The following is a 15,400-nucleotide window of genomic DNA, read 5'->3' as shown; positions in this document are numbered from 1 at the left end:
GAACGAGGTCAAGTACATATTTTAATTAGAGTATTTAAAACATCCTGGGCTCCTCTGGGTGAGTATTTACAGGCAGCTCATTCCTTTCCACCTCAGCAATCTTGACTCATCACCTGTTTACTCTGTATGTTATTGTAGTGGCATATGACAGGGCTGGATGCAGCTGTGAAGTCGATAGGGAGTTGCACAGCGGTGTAGCCACTCCTCTCCTACGCTGCATTGATTGGGCACCACACAGAGCAGCGCTAATGTGGAGCAGAGGTCCAGCCTCCTGCCTCCCTCTTGCTCCTCTCCTCCACTCATCTCTTCGGAGAAAGTGTCCTTGGATTGGGCAGGTGCCTGGTTTGCTCCTTTCCATCTCTGACCCTACTGCCCGTGTGCAATTCGGCAATTCAGCTATGCCGATTTTACAGCTGTGTTGCATTTTTTTCTTTTGAGATGATTTTTCTGTGCATTATTTGTACTGCTTTTCTAGCACATTGTAAACACTATTAGTACAGTGTAAGTACAAAGGATAGTCAGTGCTGCGTAAATTAAGAAAATATATAATGAAACACTTGAAAATTATTTAAAGGATATAATCGCTATATAGGTAAAATTTTGCACATTTAAATCAGCACTAGAGCTTGAGTTCCCTGTGATAAAACAGGGTAAGAAGATCTTTCCACTGATGAATCACTAACTTTGTCAGAGCACTCTGCAGCATCCTCACCTGGTACGATTTTGATTTACAACATAGCAACCTTTTTCCATTACTCCAGATTCATTATAGTAAAACTAGATTATTCTTATGCTTTCTGGCACTATTTTTCGTGTAATATGATCAACAATGTGGCTGTGTGTCTGTTTGTGAACTCTTATGCAGAGGTTTGCTTGATTTTCCTTTTTAAACTAAGCTTGACCCAAATGAAATGCAAGTATAAATATCAAACCCGCAAGTAAGGTTTGAGAAACCACAAGGTTCTCCTGCTGTTTATATGTGTGTGAATTACAGTATATCAAGAAATCAATATTCCCTAGATGGTGCTTGTGCCTGGCACTTCATGGTGAACAAACATTAGATAAGACAATATAAATGGTACAATCCTTATTGATTTCTCTTGACTGCGTAGAATGTGAAAGCTGCAGCCACAGTTAAAACTTACTGACAGACTCATCTAAAGTTTCAGTGCTATTTTATATTTTTATAGTTGTCCACGCTCAATTGATTCCATTAAGTTACTGACACATTTCAAGCCATCTAGATAAGAAAAAAAATACAGTGCCTGGAATGAGATGCTGCTACTTCGTGCCTAGCAGAATAAAAAGGTTAAAGGACTAAATTGTGCCTGGATGTTGGAAGGAGTTCTCTTTCATTTGATAGAATTTGTTATTGTTTTTAGTGAATGGATACTGTGAGTGATGGATAGATGCATTTAACTACGTTAAATAAACGAATGAACAGTACAGACCAGAAATGTCTATGGGGAAACTGTACTGGAAGATCCCAATGTTATAGCCCCTCCCCAAACAAACAAGTAAAAACCACTTGCAGTTCCACCCCAGCTGATAAAATTCCCTCAGAAAAAAATAAGATTGGCTTTAAAATCTTGAGTTTGTTTTTTTTTTCCATTTGTTTTCCTCTTTTGATTCATGATGCACATTTTGAATTTCCTTTTTATAGCAATTTATATATTGCTCTTTTTTTTTCCAAAAAAAATGAGCTTCTCACACAAATCAGGGAAACTAGGGGGTAGGACAGCATAAGAAATTCTGAGTATCAGGATATGAGATTAAGTGCCCTGAAAAATAATTCTCTATTTCCCTTTCACACCCAAAGAGCTCTTTTAGCAAGATATCAGAATATCTATTTCATAGCTTCTTACTTCCCCACTGGGAAGGTTTAAATAATATGATTGAATTAGTGTGAAAAAGGTGGCAGATATCCATTCCATGAACACTAAATGCAGACTGGACTATGGAAGACATAACATCTCGAGAAAACCTCTTTATATATTTTTGGGCTGCTTGATACCCAACAAGATGGAAATTCAGAAATTAAAAATGCCATAAAAAAAAATGAAAAAGTGAGGAAATGTATCATATCAAAACCATACCAAACCTAGCCACTGTGTTATGGTTTCCTTTAGAGAAAACACTCTCAGCTACAGTGTAAAACAGCTTACAAAGTGCTGAATATTCTGATCCTGAAGTAGCAAACTCTGAAGCACATGCTTTGCTTTAAGTATGTTGCAGTCCTACTGATTTCAACAGTACTGAGCTTTGCTGGATTCAAAGCAGCGTAATCAGCATCCTCCAAGAGTGGGCACTCCTTTTCTCAGCATATTCCAGAAAAAAAAAACAAACTCAAAACTTATGTACTATATGAAATCAGGTAGAGGTTACATTTTTCAACTTTCAAATGAACTGTTGTTCTTTTATAGAAATTTCTATCCCCAAAAATGAGGGGAATCAACTTGAAAGTATCAGGAATAATTTAGTGAATTTGGAAAAGACTTTGAACAGTACATTTGCAAGATGTTGCTTCCACCTTGCAGAAAAGTTTCATATATTTGAGCATGGTAATATAATTCACTTTTTCAGTCCACATTTCGTGACACTGCCTACAGTTTTCTCTAAAATTCTTTCTTTTACTGAAAAAGACACAACAAACTTTTAAAATTATGAGAATGTCTTCAGATCAAGAGAAAACTGCAGAGTGGTTTTCATATCAAGAGCTTTCTATTTTCCCTATAAAATTTTAGACATAATTAAAGGTGAGTTAAGACTTCGGTGAAAATCTAAAGAGCATCGTCAAATCCGAGCACTGCTCAGCTTTTCAATTGCTTTTCTACTTCTCAGTTCTTTTAAATGGTTTTCTATGGCAGGAACATTTTTCTTAATTAGTCACAGCTAATTAGTGTTCTGGCATAGACAAGTAATCAGAAATGTCAGAGCTGCAAGGCTACATCTCCCTAATCCTTTGATAATAATTTAGCCTCCTGGGAGGGCCTCAAGCTGCGGTAAGTAGTGGCTGACAATAAGGCAAAATTAGGTGGGCAGCAGACCATTAGGATAGAAAAATAAAAAGCACTACCAAATCCTGCTGAGCACCATCAGGCAACTAACTACACTGCCAGATGAGGTGCCTGTTTAAGCCTGTGTTGTTAATTAGCTGATTCTACCAGACCTGCCACATATGTCCAGGTGCATCATGCAAAGATGTGTATTTCTGGGTTTGTGCCAAAGGACAATTTTGCACTGTGATCAAATTTCAAGAATCTGAGAAAGAAGTCCACATATTTCTTGAAGATTATTCTGAGTTATCAAAGAAGTAAGAAGATCAACAAGCTACAATCCATTTTTGTTGAGTCTCTTTCAAGTAATTAGGCACGGTCCTCTCATGTTTCTCAGAAGTTAATACAAACACAGCTTTTGATTGAAACGTGGCCTTTAACCAGTTCTACCTAGTCTCAACTTGCTGAAGTTGCCTTGGCATATAATCTAGATCAAAAAGGAGACATTTTGTCAAATCACACACTTGCAAATAATTACATAATAATAAGATTACTTATTAAAATTAATGTGACAGGAAGCAATTTGAGAATGAGGAAAAAAATCACAATGAAGTTTTCTAGAAAGACATTGTTGAATATAAATACTACATTAATGGTGCTTTTGAGATAGAATGGACAGCACAAGGAGTTGGTACTACAGAGAACTCACATTTAAAATAAGCGTTCCTCTTAGCTGCGTAACACCAGCTGAAGATTAACTCACTTGTCAGGGAGAAGCTTCTGTACATTTTTAACACATTTTTTGTAAAAGGTCAGAAAACTTATAGAAATGATGCAATAGAATAAAGCATTTGCTAAAAATGCACTTGCAGATATGACGGCAAACAGAAATTAATCAGATGAGTACTTCATATCTCCATTTAGGCACAGAATGGGGTACATGACAGTAATCTTTGGAGAATAATTACTACCTCAAATAACCTCAAGTACATCATTGAACTTAAATCGTCCACTCCTGCTAATAATGGAAAAGGAAAATAATGGTTGTCATATGGGAACACTACTAGCATTTAATTCACATTCCAGATAAAATACAAGCATTTTTTCAACAGAAAAAGGATATCATATTACATCTGAACTTTTGAAATCCAAAAGCCAAAAGCAGCTATGTAAATCTGGAGTCCTTAAGCATTTATACCACTCATAAAGACGTTCAGTCTTTTGCACTCCAAAGAAAGTTATATGAGTTCCCTGCCATTAACATCTCTTACACTGGTCGTTCAATCATTACCCTGCACGAGGCCACAACCCCGAGGACATCCACCTACATGAGCAGTCCCTCTGAAGTCAACAGAACTACTCAGTCACACCACACCAGTTTAACACATATAAGAGATGGACAATCAGGGCCAAAGTTAACATGTGCTAACAGGTGCAAGATAATGTAGGGACCTGTTTGCCAACACCGACCTTTCCAGGATGCTCACTCTGACTACTTTATGTGTTTATGGTACACTTGTGCACAGGTTTCCCAGAAATTAGAACCTAAAAAAATTGGAAAACCTTTAAGTTGTATCAATGGTAAAACACTGACACATTAGAACTGTTCTCTTAAACCATTCTTTATTTCTTAAAGCAGCAATCAATTATTGCATAAAGACTTCATCGCATATATAGTCTTAATAAAATTGGAATCGTGCATCTGTTTACACTGTAAGTTTTTCACAACAGATCCAACACAAATATAACCTGTAAGATAATGCTCTTAATGGCAAATAAACCAAGAAGAATTTTGAAGGGAAAATGTTCAAAACGAAATTTTTCTGTGTTCAGACAAGAATGTGCATGTTTCACATGCAATTAACAGGTACAAGAAAGTGAGAATCAATGTGGCACTTAGGAACTTTACATTCCTACAGAAAGTATTGCATTGACGTTTTACGTAGTGTTTTATGCAAAATGACTTATGTTTTTAAACCTAGGGTTTGTTAGCAAAATCCAATTTTGTTTTAAAGGAAACAGTTTTTAATTTATAAGTCTAATTTCATTTAAAATGCTCAGGAGTAGGAAGACTTATTAGCTCAATCTTAAAAAGTCAGGTAGAAATGATTCTAAGTGATTCTAAGTCTAGTCAGTGATGATAACCTGGCATGTTTATAGATACAGCACTACTTTTATTGAGGTTAATGGTAAAACTCCATTGATTTTGACAGTGTAGAATCAGCCCCCATGGGAATTTAATACTTGGATATATTTTACATCTGTTAATTTTGTGATCAGATACACAGCACTGTTCTTTGATAGGCTGCACAAATGTTCTTATATCATCTGTCAAACAGATTATCTTTATAAATAAGAGGGGCCTTAATAATAATTAGTAATATTTTAGATCTGTTCTAGGTTTGTGTAACTCTATTTAAATACTTCATTTTCCCATTCACCAATGGGTACTTCTACAGCCTTTTCTGAAAATTAGTATTTTTCAAACACTGGTTAAAAAAAAAATGAAATTAAAGTGCAACTTTGTTTCTAAAACATGTTACTAAACATTATTTTAAAAAAATGAGTTCTTGGTTTAAGTGATTAAACTTTAAAAAAGTTTCAGTGGGTGATACTTTTAATCATAATTAAAAATTATAATCGTTAAACAAACACTGTAGTGCCTGTCTTCATGATTTAGTTGCTATACATTGAATCTACCTGAGTCACTGCAGCATTAATGGTAGAAAAGTTTCCTTTATTTGAGTTTATTAGAGAAACTTGTCCCAGTGTAACTTCATTGTCTGAATTTACTTCAGTGGAGTATGGGATCGGAAGGAATCACATGGATCATTCCTTGAATTAAGCCTATGGAAATCATGAACATGGAGCAGACATTTAGCCCAGAGCTACTGTAGACTATCCACATGTACAACACATTACAAAACTTTCTAGTGGTCTTTGAGATCTGTGGTGTTAAAAACAAACAAGCAAACAAGTAAGAGCCCACAACTATACGCTTCTACAGCATACAAGTAGGAGATAAATGTCCTGAGTTCCTGTGACAGGAAGGAATTTGACAGGCAAAACTTCCAGCTGATCTTATGAAGAAGACCATGTCCAACACCACAAAGGAAGACAGAAAGTCCTAAATGTCACTGACAAACCGAACAAGCAAAAAACTCTGTGACTCCAAATCTGGTGGTTAGTTTGAGAACAAGAAGATGGTGCACTGACTGAGAGACCAGTGCTACCAGGAGCACCAAGCCATATTGTTCTGTGTAATGTCTACACCCCTTCCAGAGGAGGTGAAGAATGAAATGCACCCAGAAGCCAAGTTATTCAGAGAAAATGAAGGAAAAAACCACCACCTTGGTTCTGTTGCATGATCAGCAGAGGTACTGAAGCATAGCATGACTTAAATGGTTTAAAAATGGTGCAGAACAGACTAGCGGCCCAGCCTTCTTTCAAAATCCCCTGGAGATTTGAGCCTCTCTCATATGTAAGGATAAATATCTCAAGTTTAAATTCCATTCTCCTGATTTTTCACATTTTGTATAGCATGGTAGTGCTTTCCCAGGCTTATCAAGCACCACCATAAAACAATGCACATTTTTTGTTTTCTCCCTAGTTTGAGACTTCTCAGATAGACAGAAAATTTTTCAACTTCTAGCCTTAACCTATTTGTGACCCCCTGGCAGATATTTCTACTTGTATCAATACTATTCTTCAATTTAAATGATCCCCTTTGATGTGTACATTACTTTGTATGATAGACATCAAGTTCTCGGTCATTGTAATAGCTGTCAGTATATAACAGCCTTGAATCAAGTAAATGAAATCTGTGCATAAATAGTTCGTAAGTACACATTTTTTGGATTAAAATAGTGTCTGAGGCCTGATCTTGTCTATAACTATCACTTCTAGCATATAGAACAGTCTGGGTTTTTTTGGTTATTCTGGATGAGGTGTTTCCCTGACTGAAACACAGACATGCACTTTTCCTGTTTTGCTTGGCTGATGACTTCTTATCGGACAGAAATACAATGTATTTTAAGGGGAAATCAACAGTGATCTACAACTGTAGCCAGTTGAATGGCTTGAAGTATATTTACATAAACACTTGAACATATTTTATTCTTTCTATTGAGATATAACTTGACAGAACTGAATTTATAAAGAATATCTTTATAAGAGTATCTATTTGTTATATCACTAATTTAAAAATCCCTTCCAAAAATCATGGGCAAAATCTTGCTCAGCTATGCTGTTCTAAATCTGAATTAATCTTGGAAAAGGTGAGTTAACACAGTGAATGCCTTTGTTTTAAATTTCTGCAAGCTATGAGCTTACATAATTGTTAGTGCATTTATCTGATTCTGTCCAATTGGTTATAACTCCTAGTGTGATGTCATGTAGAAATGTGACACCACCACATACGAAGAAAAGTAAAGATACAAATTGATATCTGATACACAGAATACTTATCATGTACATCTTTTCTCTTTCCTTACAGCTACAAGCATTGGCTACGACAGCATACAATGCATATTAGTGCATAAAAGGGGACAGGGACGGTTTTGTGTCTCAAAAGCAAGTGCTATGTCACGGCTTGCATCCATACAGGAGATGTTTTCTTGTGCTGAAAAGCTTGATTGCTGAAATCAAACTTGGAAGAGGTCCTCGACCCATGCTCACACAATTGTACTGGGGCTCTGTCCTTGGGTTAGTGCTAGTTGGCCTAACCCAAAATCACGCCAGGAACCATGCTGATGACTTAATGGTATGGATGATCACCTGCTAGTTCTCTGCCCTGTGCCCAGGCCCTGGCCAGTTTACTGCTATGGGCACAGCCTAAGGCTTGGTCCAGTCCCACTACATCAACAAAGTCAATGATGTGGTCTCTCCAGTGAGAGTTAGACTTGGCCTTAGGCAAGTAATTTTATTAACATTCAGAAAATTACAACATAAGCAAAAATAACCCCAAAGAAAAACAAAAACCAGAATCTTGAAAATGAAACATATGCTTGCAGATTCAGTGCAAAAGCAAACTGAAGCAGAAGTTGCTAATATGGTTTTACTATTTTGTGAAGGTGCCAGCTGGATGAATGATAATTTTTCTACCCCTGCAGGGCATCAAAGCTTTTATAAAATCATTCTTTTCACACATATTAGCACTTGGCTTATTAAAACAGATGATACTTTTTTTTTGTAAAGCTGCCTTGGAGTGTCTGGAAATATAAAATCTGAAAGATAAGTCTCATTTTGACCACCCAGTCTAACAAACAACAAACACTGACATGACATACCATGGCTGAGAGTCTATGTTATGGGACCTTCTGTGACTGCCACAACTGTAGTGTCACAGCAAAGGCTGTGAATTGCTGTTATGAAAACATTTGCTGTAACTTGCATAATTAAAAGAAACTGCCAGCAAAGCTTTCTAAAATACTTAGGAGATGACACACAAATAAATACATTTCAAAGTCTGTATTATGTTTCAGAATTTGTTTTGTAATAAATTGCATTGCACGGTGCCAGAGATTACTTCTTTCCTTGTTCAAATTCCTACATAATTATAAGTGACTGACATCATTGTCATGTAAATTGATCCAAGTTTATAATAACATAACTTTTATTTTACACATATTTTACATGTGTAGTGCTTTGAATTGATACATAAGGTACAGTTTCAGCTGCCTACTGCTTCTCCTTCAGAAAACTCAGAAAGGGACATACTAGACATAAATTAGTGGTTAGAACTTGAATGAGCAGAAATATGCCCAAGAGTGTTGCTAGTGGCCTTATAGGAGAGCCTTGTATGAGGAAAATTTTGGTAGATTAGGTGATCATTTCTAACAAAAAGAGGAGGAATCAGGGCAAAGGAATGAGTGGAGGGAGGCTGCGGAAGCCAGTATCAAAGCTGAGGGAAATTATTGCGAAGATACAGGCTGGCTAGCAATGTGTGGGCGTCGAGGATGAGGAAGAGGATTACTCTGAACTTGCAGAAGCAGGATTAGAATTTTGAAAACAAGTTCGACAACTCAATAAATGTTTGGTCAACTTTAAGGAATTATAAGTCTTAAACTAAAAATCCATAAAACAAAATTCTAAAAGTCATTCCATGAAAGTACCAGTCAAGCCTGTAGATGTACCTGGCATAGCTGTCCTCTTTTTGTATACAAGCAGGCAGTGATATGTACAAGTTCTTTATTTAGGGTAATTAGGTCTGCAATGGAGTCCACAAATCACGCTAATCCAATTCTCTCCATTAACACATTCAAAATCAAAAGATGGAATAAAATTGGAGCACTCACAGTGGAAAAATGACTATTTCAAATAATAATCTTCTACTAATTTTATTTATGGCTTCTAGCACTTAAAAGTTTCATGCAGAAAATGTTTAAAGAAAGGCCACCCTTGACATTGAACACGGTAAATAAAAAGCAAAAGAAAAAAATGATCAACAGGGAAGAACATCTGAACGGCTTGTCGAATACCATCAAAATGCAGTGTATCCCTTCTGATGTAGTAGTGATACCAGCAAGCTTTGCAAGGGTAGTTACTTACATCAAATAACTTCTCTATGTACATTTCCTCATTGACCTTTTCTCGAAGTATATCCTGGTTTTGTCGAACAAACATAATGTAGGTATCTGCTAGATCCATCCCCGGTTTCTGCGGAGACATAAAGTAAGGGGAGAAAGTAGTGGGAAGGGAAAGAGACCACTCAACAATTAAGACTTATAAGAAGATAAACATAATGAAAACTGAGATTATATTACAATGTTCACACATGAATAAATTGTATTTACTAAATTTGCTGTGAATTCTGGGTAGTTACCAAGTTCAGGAGGGTTCACTATTAAATTTCTTGGTGTTATAATTTATGGATGCTTTGAGTCACAAATCTACATCGCCATATGTAATGGAATGAAGAATGGCTCTGGTAACGTCAATGGCAAACTTGGACATTTCCCCCTTTTTTGTTAGTGAGGCTCTCACAGCTGCTCCACACTCAAGGTCCAGATCCTGCTATCACATTCAGAAAATGGTTAAAAAAAGTATTCAGTTCCTTTTGCATTGCCTCAGATTTGTTGCGATTTGCTTCCAATGTACAGCTGAATTTTGTGTTTGAGGTTAGCTGCTTCTAACTCCGGTTCTAACTAAGTTCAAGCATTTCCCTGAGAGTAATGGCTTAAAAAGGTTGGCATGAGAGTAGACCTGTACCCCTCTTTTTCTGAAACTGTTGCACTGGCACAATCAGCTCAGAGAATGACCAGGGAAGGAGCAAGGGCTGATATGTTTCTCTTCTTGTACCAATCTATGTTCTGTATAAATAGCAGAGTAGGCATAATTTTCATACCACACTGCCAAACATGGGACAGGGTAGAATACGTCATGTGTACATGATACCATGGCAGACCAGCCAGAGTGGTTGCTGAAACTGCTCTCTCCTGCCCAGCTGGGACTTCTGGACCTCTGCAGCCACAAAATGTTGTTCCACACTAAAGCCCCTAACAGCCTGCAACATCCCCTTTCCTGGCAACGTATGCAGAGCTGGTCAGCAGTTCACCTTTCTCTAACAGGAACCAAGAATGTACATAAGCACTTTGGAAAGTCTTCTGTAAATGCCCTCTGTGTGAGCAAGTTTGTAAAAGTATCACTTGCCCCCAAATAATAGTTTTTAAAGTTCATGGCATGCAAAAGAAGGCTAAGTTTTATAATACTTTACAGTAAGCCTTAGCACAAAGCTATTTATAAAGGATTCAGATTTGGCTAACACTGACTCTGTACAGAATAATTAACAGCTCTAGGGAAGGAAGACGAAAGCAGCTATACCCAATCCCTGAATCCCAGGCATAAGTCATCTCTATTTCTCAGAAGCTGTTATTGTCTGAAAACAGTATACGTACAAAGCTGTAAGAGTAAAATATTTAGCATATTTTAAAGGCCTGTATGCATAAACATGCTCATATAGTTAAAATATTTACATATATTTTTACATTAAGGCTTCCTTTCTAGTCTACAAGTGGATAACTTTAATTTTTCTCATTTCTTATTATCTTGAGTGTAATATAATATATACAAACAGGTCTGAGCACAAGAGGGAAGGAAAGGTGCAACATGCCCAAACTAATACCTGTCCAGAAACTGCCATTACGGTAACAGGATGAGACCATTCACCGCTCAAAACTGCAGCGAATGAAACCTCCTGGATCATGAGCTTCATTCTCTTTTTTTCCTGAATCTACCATGAACACATATAGGAATATGATCCAAAATAAGAAGATTTTCTTTTTCATTTATACACGTGCATCAATGGCAGTTTAATTTCTTAAAAGTAACAGTTAAATGTGGAATGATGGACTGGTTTAACATTCCTAGCATCTCCAAAACTCACACTGAAAAACTGAAATGTCTCCTGCACATTTAGATTGGTTATTCCAGAGGCATTGAAAGCTCATTTCAAAAACTTATCACATACATACATGCCTACATGAAACTCTTAGGAGGAAAGCAGGACCATTTATATTTACATCTGAGTTACACACCTTGATCCTAAGCATAGAAATAAAAATGTAAGATTACAATAGATAAAACAGTTCTCTGTTGGAAAACCTGGTTCACAGAAATAAATAGATTTCATTCATAAAAATGTGCCTTCTTCATGAAATTGTGACAGAAATGTTTTTAAATTAAAGTAAGTCATAAAGTGATTTAGGAGATTTAAAACAGAAAGCTCCATATATTCCCTTAGTATACTCATTTGTGATGGTAGAAAAGAATAAAACCAGCATTGAAACCTTATGTACTTTCTAAAACTTGATAGGCAATTTATAGGAATTGGACTAGTTTTAACTCGGAGACATAATGGGAAAATATTTTGAAAACTCCGGGGGTGGGTGAAGGAGATAATCTAACAAATGAAAGGCTGATTATAGTTCTTGGAGATATATATTAAATGCAAAAATGAATCTTCCACTGAATGCTAAAACCTAATGGTCTCCAATTCATGCAATTTTTTCTTTTACTAAGTTCAATAAAAAATGCTCATCTTGCAGACAGCCAAAGCTAGAAAAATAACATTTCCCATCAGCATTAACTCTCCCCTTATCTTTGAGATATTTACCTAGTCCTGAAGCTGTGACATATGGGAATTTCACACCTAGTGAATATATTTTCATGTAGCTTGTGGCACAGGAGTGTAATCATTAAAAGAATATACACAAGTAAGAGTAACTGCAACAGCTGGTGACATTTACCAATTAGAATTACAGTTCTTTAAAACACTTCATCCTTCTTTAATGTGTGCAGGATAATTATCTTTGAAATTGCTGTGGAAAAAAATTAATTTTCCTTTTAAACAGTGTCTGCCTACAGTAGAAATATGTCTGGGTAAGGAAGTTATCAATACTCTAACAGTATGACTCTGTTTTAAAAACTCACCAAAATCATAGCAAGTTAAGCATCTCTGTTCATGGTGGGCAAAACACACATTAAACATTGAATGAACCAGTAGCATATCAAATACTTCATTATCCCTCCATTCTGCATGCACTGAATTTATTTGTTTTCTCTAAATATGTGAAAGAAGAAAAGAAAGCTATTATAAGCATCAAAACAGGCTTAGTGCTATATATTTCATGTTTTATCTTTTTTTAAAATAGGGATTATGTATTAGATGGGAACCTCTGATTACATGATGCTATCATTCCTCTATTATTTTGGATTATTAAACTTCAGGAAAACCCTAAGCTAACATAGAATAAAAAAAAAACCCTATTAAGCAATTGGATGTCCCTTAAAAAAGAAACTAACAGAAACTGAGATATATTTTAAGTAACTCTCACAGGGGGTATTTCATTACTAACATCAGACAGACTTAAGCAACTCAGTTTCCACTTCTATACCCAAAATAAAAAATTCTGCTCCTCTGAATCTCTGGTAAAACATCTGCTGAAGTTAATGGGAGAGAGTTATTTGCACATCTTTGGGAGAAGATTTAACCTGGTATATTTATCTGGGTAAGTATAAAAAAAGGTATTCTGAAAACTTCCCCAAGTAAAAAAGTGTTTTTATATGACAGCTAAAGAGTTATTGTAGGTTTGTTTTATTCATAACAGAAGACAAGATGTTTTGCCTATCTGAAAACGAAAGAGAGGCAAACAAAGAGATGAATGGAGAAACTGGAAACACAAAGACATCAAATAAAATACCAGGAAATGAAGAGTTGTAAATAGGGTTACTTTGTCGCTGGTTACACAAGTAACTGAATACACTGGCGAGTGAATGAGTTTAAACAAGGGTGTAGGCTTCAGCACATTCTTTTTTAGGGTTAATCACTAGTTAACCTGGCAAGATGAACATGCTGTTTGGGGAAAAAAAAAATCCTTGTTAATTACATACTGCAAGTGCTCCTACTTCCTGCTGCTGCACCTAATCCCACAGGTGCAGGTTGTCTCTTTTACTATTCACTGATAGGTGGGTCCAGATCGACAGGCACTTTTTCATAGCAACAAATCCAGATAAAGGAGAAACAGCTTAACATTCCCCCTTTAAAGAGGAAAGCACTATCATAGTGTCTATTTAACAAGGAGGCAAATTTAAAAATACCTTATTCCAGTTTCCAAGATGATGTAGAAGTTGTATTGGGATTGACATACAGAGCTACCACTGGCAAAATTTGCCTGAGGCACCTGGTCAAAACTAATGCTGCATTGCCTTGATTGCCAGGCATTCAAATATTTTGCTGCTGAAAGGTTTGTAACAAGCTTAACACTGCCACTAATATTAGGCTTTCCCTACAGGAGAGACACACCTAAGTTTCTGCACAGCTTTTTGCAACGCGACAGTTTGCCACAAATCTCAATAAAACCCGTGTACCTTTGTAAACACTTGAGTTACGTTTATTCTCACTTTGGCATTTCTCACAGAACATTTCTTAGCATCAGAGAGTATTAAACAAACTTGTATTCTTGATATTACCAAAAAAACCCAAACCCCTAGTTTTATCTAGTTGCTATCCTGTGAAAGCGTTCATTTTTCAAAGATGAGAACAGATGTTAGAGACTAACTATATAATACCAAACTTCATCCCATTTTATGTTTGCTTTCCACTCCACCCCCTTTCCCTCCTCTGCATCCTGGAGGGAGACATTTTAACTACAGCGTGGCTATAACAATGAAATGGAGTGATGAGCTGGAGGGGGCTATTGTGAGAAACACAGGAGCTCCTTGTTCAGTGTCCACCACCAAATGAAAGAGCATGTTGGAAAATTTCACTGCCTGAATTTTCTCCTGTAAATACTGCAAGGCTCATCACTTGGGCTTTGGAATGACAGAATTAAAATATCATTAAAATATTTTTGGAATAGAAACTACTTGTACTCCTGACAAGATCCTCGCTCCCTTCATTTCTTACAAATCAAAATACTTAAGTCAGGCAGGAAGATCCATCATTTGTATAATCAGTCTATTAGAAAGGGAACATTTTATTCTCACATGGTTATGAAAAATAATATTTTGCTTAAATGAAAAACTACAATGCATTTTCCTTGCCTCTAACACATCTTCTTGCAGATGAAAAAGCAACCTTGGCAAAGCCTAAACATGTATTTTGAGGACTGTCATGGAGAATTTAAGCTGTGATTCCACAAGCATTTACTCAAACACTTTTACATACATGTGTAGTTTCATTGTATTCATGGGGCAACACAGGTGTGCAAGTGTTTGCACCAGGATCTTGATTCTGCAGTGCAAAAGGTCTTCAAAACACCACAGTTACTATGACAAAAGCAGGTATTAAAATATGCTGTTTTCCCCCAAAATAACTATGTTAGCTTAACTTTCCTACAGCTTAGAAACCATCCTTCTGATCTCCATTTAAGAGGTATCTCAAAAACACTGCTCACTGAAAACAGATCATGCAGGGCTTTCCCTCCAGTTCTGCAATGGCTTGTTTTTACGGATCTGAAAACAGGTTGGGATATACAGAGGAGGAGGAGGAGGAGGAGGAGGAGGAGGAGGAAGGCAGGAGAAGCCCTGAGCATGAGGATAATGACTGTTGTGTGCTCTTTATTTTTAAACAGAGGTCTCCAAGTAAATCCTTCTTAAAAATGAATGGCACAGTATGGCCATACCTGAATAAACACTGATTTCCCAGAAAAAGTCGTTTGCTTCTTAAAACCTGCTAAATGAGGCCATGCAATACAAGTGTGATATTTGGGAATGGAGGTATCTGGAAGGTCCCAATGTGTACCTGCTTGGTAGGAGGCAGAGTTCCTACTCTGGCCTCTACAGGACCCCATAAGTCAAATGCTGGCACATGTGTGAGGCCCCTTTTCATACCTTTGATCCCCTCATAAAGGCAGGAGCGGAGCGAGGGGCCTGGCATTGTGCGAGCTGTGCACTGCTGTCAGCCC

General features: G+C 36.7%; 1 protein-coding gene across 1 annotated transcript in view; it reads right to left on the bottom strand.

Annotated features, from left to right (window-relative positions):
- Positions 1 to 15,400, bottom strand: part of CADPS2 (calcium dependent secretion activator 2) — a 337,802-nt gene that overhangs the window by 13,188 nt on the left and 309,214 nt on the right. Inside the window, exon 26 of the mRNA XM_068400325.1 lies at positions 9,546 to 9,653. Coding sequence (XP_068256426.1) covers positions 9,546 to 9,653 — 108 coding nt within the window. The remainder of the gene's footprint in view (positions 1 to 9,545; positions 9,654 to 15,400) is intronic.

This window comes from Nyctibius grandis, chromosome 5, assembly GCF_013368605.1.
Source record: "Nyctibius grandis isolate bNycGra1 chromosome 5, bNycGra1.pri, whole genome shotgun sequence".
NCBI classification, from domain to species: domain Eukaryota; kingdom Metazoa; phylum Chordata; class Aves; order Nyctibiiformes; family Nyctibiidae; genus Nyctibius; species Nyctibius grandis.
Note: the sequence above shows the minus strand (reverse complement) of the source record. Positions and strands in the feature narration are given on the sequence as shown.